General features: G+C 69.4%; 1 protein-coding gene across 1 annotated transcript; it reads left to right on the top strand.

Moving 5' to 3' along the window:
* Positions 1–1,609: 1,609 nt before the first annotated feature.
* Positions 1,610–2,398, top strand: LOC140406758 (fat storage-inducing transmembrane protein 1-like; the record flags this gene model as incomplete). The annotated part of the gene is made up of 1 exon (XM_072494699.1): positions 1,610–2,398. A coding segment is annotated over one exon (700 nt), but the record flags the coding sequence as incomplete, so codon positions are not given.
* Between the last annotated feature and the right edge of the window lie 334 nt (positions 2,399–2,732).

The following is a 2,732-nucleotide window of genomic DNA, read 5'->3' as shown; positions in this document are numbered from 1 at the left end:
TGTCTCTCCATCGCTCCCTCTCTCCCCCTCGCTCCTTCTCTTCCCCCCCCCCCCGTCTCCCTCTCTCCCCGTCTCCCTCTCCCCGTCTCCCCCTCTCCCCGTCACCCTCTCTCCCCGGATCCCCCTCGCTTCCTCTCTCCCCTCGCTCCCTCCCTCCCCCTTCGCTCCCCCCTCACTCCCTCTCTCCCCCTCGCTCCCTCTCTTCCCGTCTCCCCCTCGCTCCCTCTCTCGCACTCGCTCCCTCTCTCCCCCTCGCTCCCTCTCCCCTCGCTCCCTCTCTCCCCCTTCGCTCCCTCCTCTCCCCCTTCGCTCCCTCTCCCCCCCCCCTCTCTCCCCCCCTCACTCCCTCTCTCCCCCTCGCTCCTCTATCCGTCTCCCCCTCGCTCCCCCTCTCCCGTCTCTTCCCCCCTCGCACCGTCTCTCCCCCTCGCACCCTCTCTCCCCCTCGCTCCTCTATCCGTCTCCCCCTCGCTCCCCTCTCCCGTCTCTCCCCCCTCGCTCCCTCTCTCCCGTCTCTCCCCCCCTCGCACCCTCTCTCCCCCTCGCTCCTCTTTCCGTCTCCCCCTCGCTCCCTCTCTCCCCCTCGCTCCCTCTCTCCCCTCGCTCCCTCTCTCCCCCTCGCTCCCTCTCTCCCCCTCGCTCCCTCTCTCCGGTCTCCCCCCCTCGCTCCCTCTCTCCCCCCTCGCTCCCTCTCTCCCCCCTCGCTCCCTCTCTCTCCCCTCGCTCCCTCTCTCTCCCCTCGCTCCCTCTCTCCCCCTTCGATCCGCCTCTCCCCCTTCACTCCCTCTCTCCCCCTCGCTCCCTCTCTTCCCCCCTCGCTCCCTCTCTCCCCCTTCGATCCGCCTCTCCCCCTTCACCCTCTCTCCCCCCTCTCCCCCCTCTCTCCCTCTCTCCCCCCTCGCTCCCTCTCTCCCCCTCTCTCCCTCTCTCCCCCTCTCTCCCTCTCTGCCCCTCTCTCCCTCTCTCCCCCTCTCTCCCTCTCTGCCCCTCGCTCCCTCTCTCCCCCCTCGCTCCCTCTCTCCCCCCTCGCTCCCTCTCTCCCCCTCGCTCACTCTCTCCCCCTCGCTCACTCTCTCCCCCTCGCTCCCTCTCTCCCCCTCGCTCCCTCTCTCCCCCTCGCTCCCTCTCTCCCCCTCGCTCCCTCTCTCCCCCTCGCTCCCTCTCTCCCCCCTCTCCCCCTGGCTCCCTCTCTCCCCCCTTGCTCCCTCTCTCCCCCTTGCTCCCTCTCTCCCCCCTCTCTCCCCCCTCGCTCCCTCTCTCCCCCCTCGCTCCCTCTCTCCCCCCTCGCTCCCTCTCTCCCCCTCGCTCCCTCTCTCCCCCTTGCTCCCTCTCTCCCCCTTGCTCCCTCTCTCCCCCCTCTCTCCCCCCTCGCTCCCTCTCTCCCCCCTCGCTCCCTCTCTCCCCCTTGCTCCCTCTCTCCCCCCTCTCTCCCTCCTCGCTCCCTCTCTCCCCCCTCGCTCCCTCTCTCCCCCTCGCTCCCTCTCTCCCCCCTTCCCTCTCTCCCTCTCTCCCCCCCTCCCCCCTCTCTTCCCCCCTCTCTCCCTCTCTCCCCCCTCTCTCCCTCTCTCTCCTCCTCGCTCCCTCCCTCCCTCTCTCTCTCCCCTCCCAGACGCCTGGTGGATTCGGCCTGGTCCTGGACCGTGCTGCTGGCAGGCGGGTACCTCTTGCTCCTGGCCTACCTGTCCTCGGGCAGCCTGCTCACCACCCTGCGCCACCTCTGCCGGCTGGCGGTGGGCACGGGCGTGAGGGTGCTGTGCTCGCGCACCTTCTCCTGGATCGAGGATGTGACGGGGTGTTGCTTCCAGCCCACCCCGGAGGGCCTGCTGCTCCTGGAGTCGCTGGGAGACCGGGCCAGCTGCGTGGGCCAGGGTCACCTCTGGCTGGGTTACCAGGTCTCGGGCGAGGCCTTCCTGCTCACCTACGCCTCGCTGGTGCTGGCGGAGGAGCTGTCCGCCTTCCAGCCCTACCTGAGGCGCCGCCTGCCGGCCGGGGCCCCCCTCCGCCTCGTCTACCTGCTGGCGGCCGCCTTCCTCCTCCTCTGGAACGCCCTGCTCCTCGTCTCCGTCGTCTTCTTCCACCGCTACTCGCAGAAGATGGCGGCGGCCGGCTTTGCCCAGCTGTGCTGGCACCTGACCTACCGCCGCTGGTACCTGTGCCGCTGGTCGCCCTCTCGGCCGGCACACGACCTCTTCCCCAGGGGCCCGCCCCGCCGGGACCCGGCGGGCAGGAGGTGTGTGTGCGGGGCAGCGACGGCAGGGGGAGACGTCACCTGGGAATCCGTGACGGAGACGCTCCTGTCCAGAGAGTAACCCCCCGCCCCCCTCCTCCTCCCGCAGTCTCGTCGGATCCTCGGTCAGTCCAGCCCCGGACGGTTTGTAACCCCCCTCTCGGTCATCACTCCCCCCAGTACTGACCCTCTGACAGTGCGGCGCTCCCCCAGTACTGACCCTCTGACAGTGCGGCACTCCCTCAGTACTGACCCTCTGACAGTGCAGCGCTCCCCCAGTACTGACCCTCTGACAGTGCGGCACTCCCCCAGTACTGACCCTCTGACAGTGCGGCACTCCCTCAGTACTGACGCTCTGACAGTGCGGTACTCCCTCTGTACTGACCCTCTGACAGTGCGGTACTCCCTCAGTACTGACGCTCTGACAGTGCGGCACTCCCTCAGTACTGACCCTCTGACAGTGCGGCACTCACTCAGTCCTGACCCTCTGACAGTGCGGCGCTCC

Source organism: Scyliorhinus torazame, unplaced genomic scaffold (assembly GCF_047496885.1).
Source record: "Scyliorhinus torazame isolate Kashiwa2021f unplaced genomic scaffold, sScyTor2.1 scaffold_858, whole genome shotgun sequence".
Lineage (NCBI taxonomy): Eukaryota > Metazoa > Chordata > Chondrichthyes > Carcharhiniformes > Scyliorhinidae > Scyliorhinus > Scyliorhinus torazame.
This window is presented reverse-complemented; position numbering and strand designations above follow the sequence as displayed.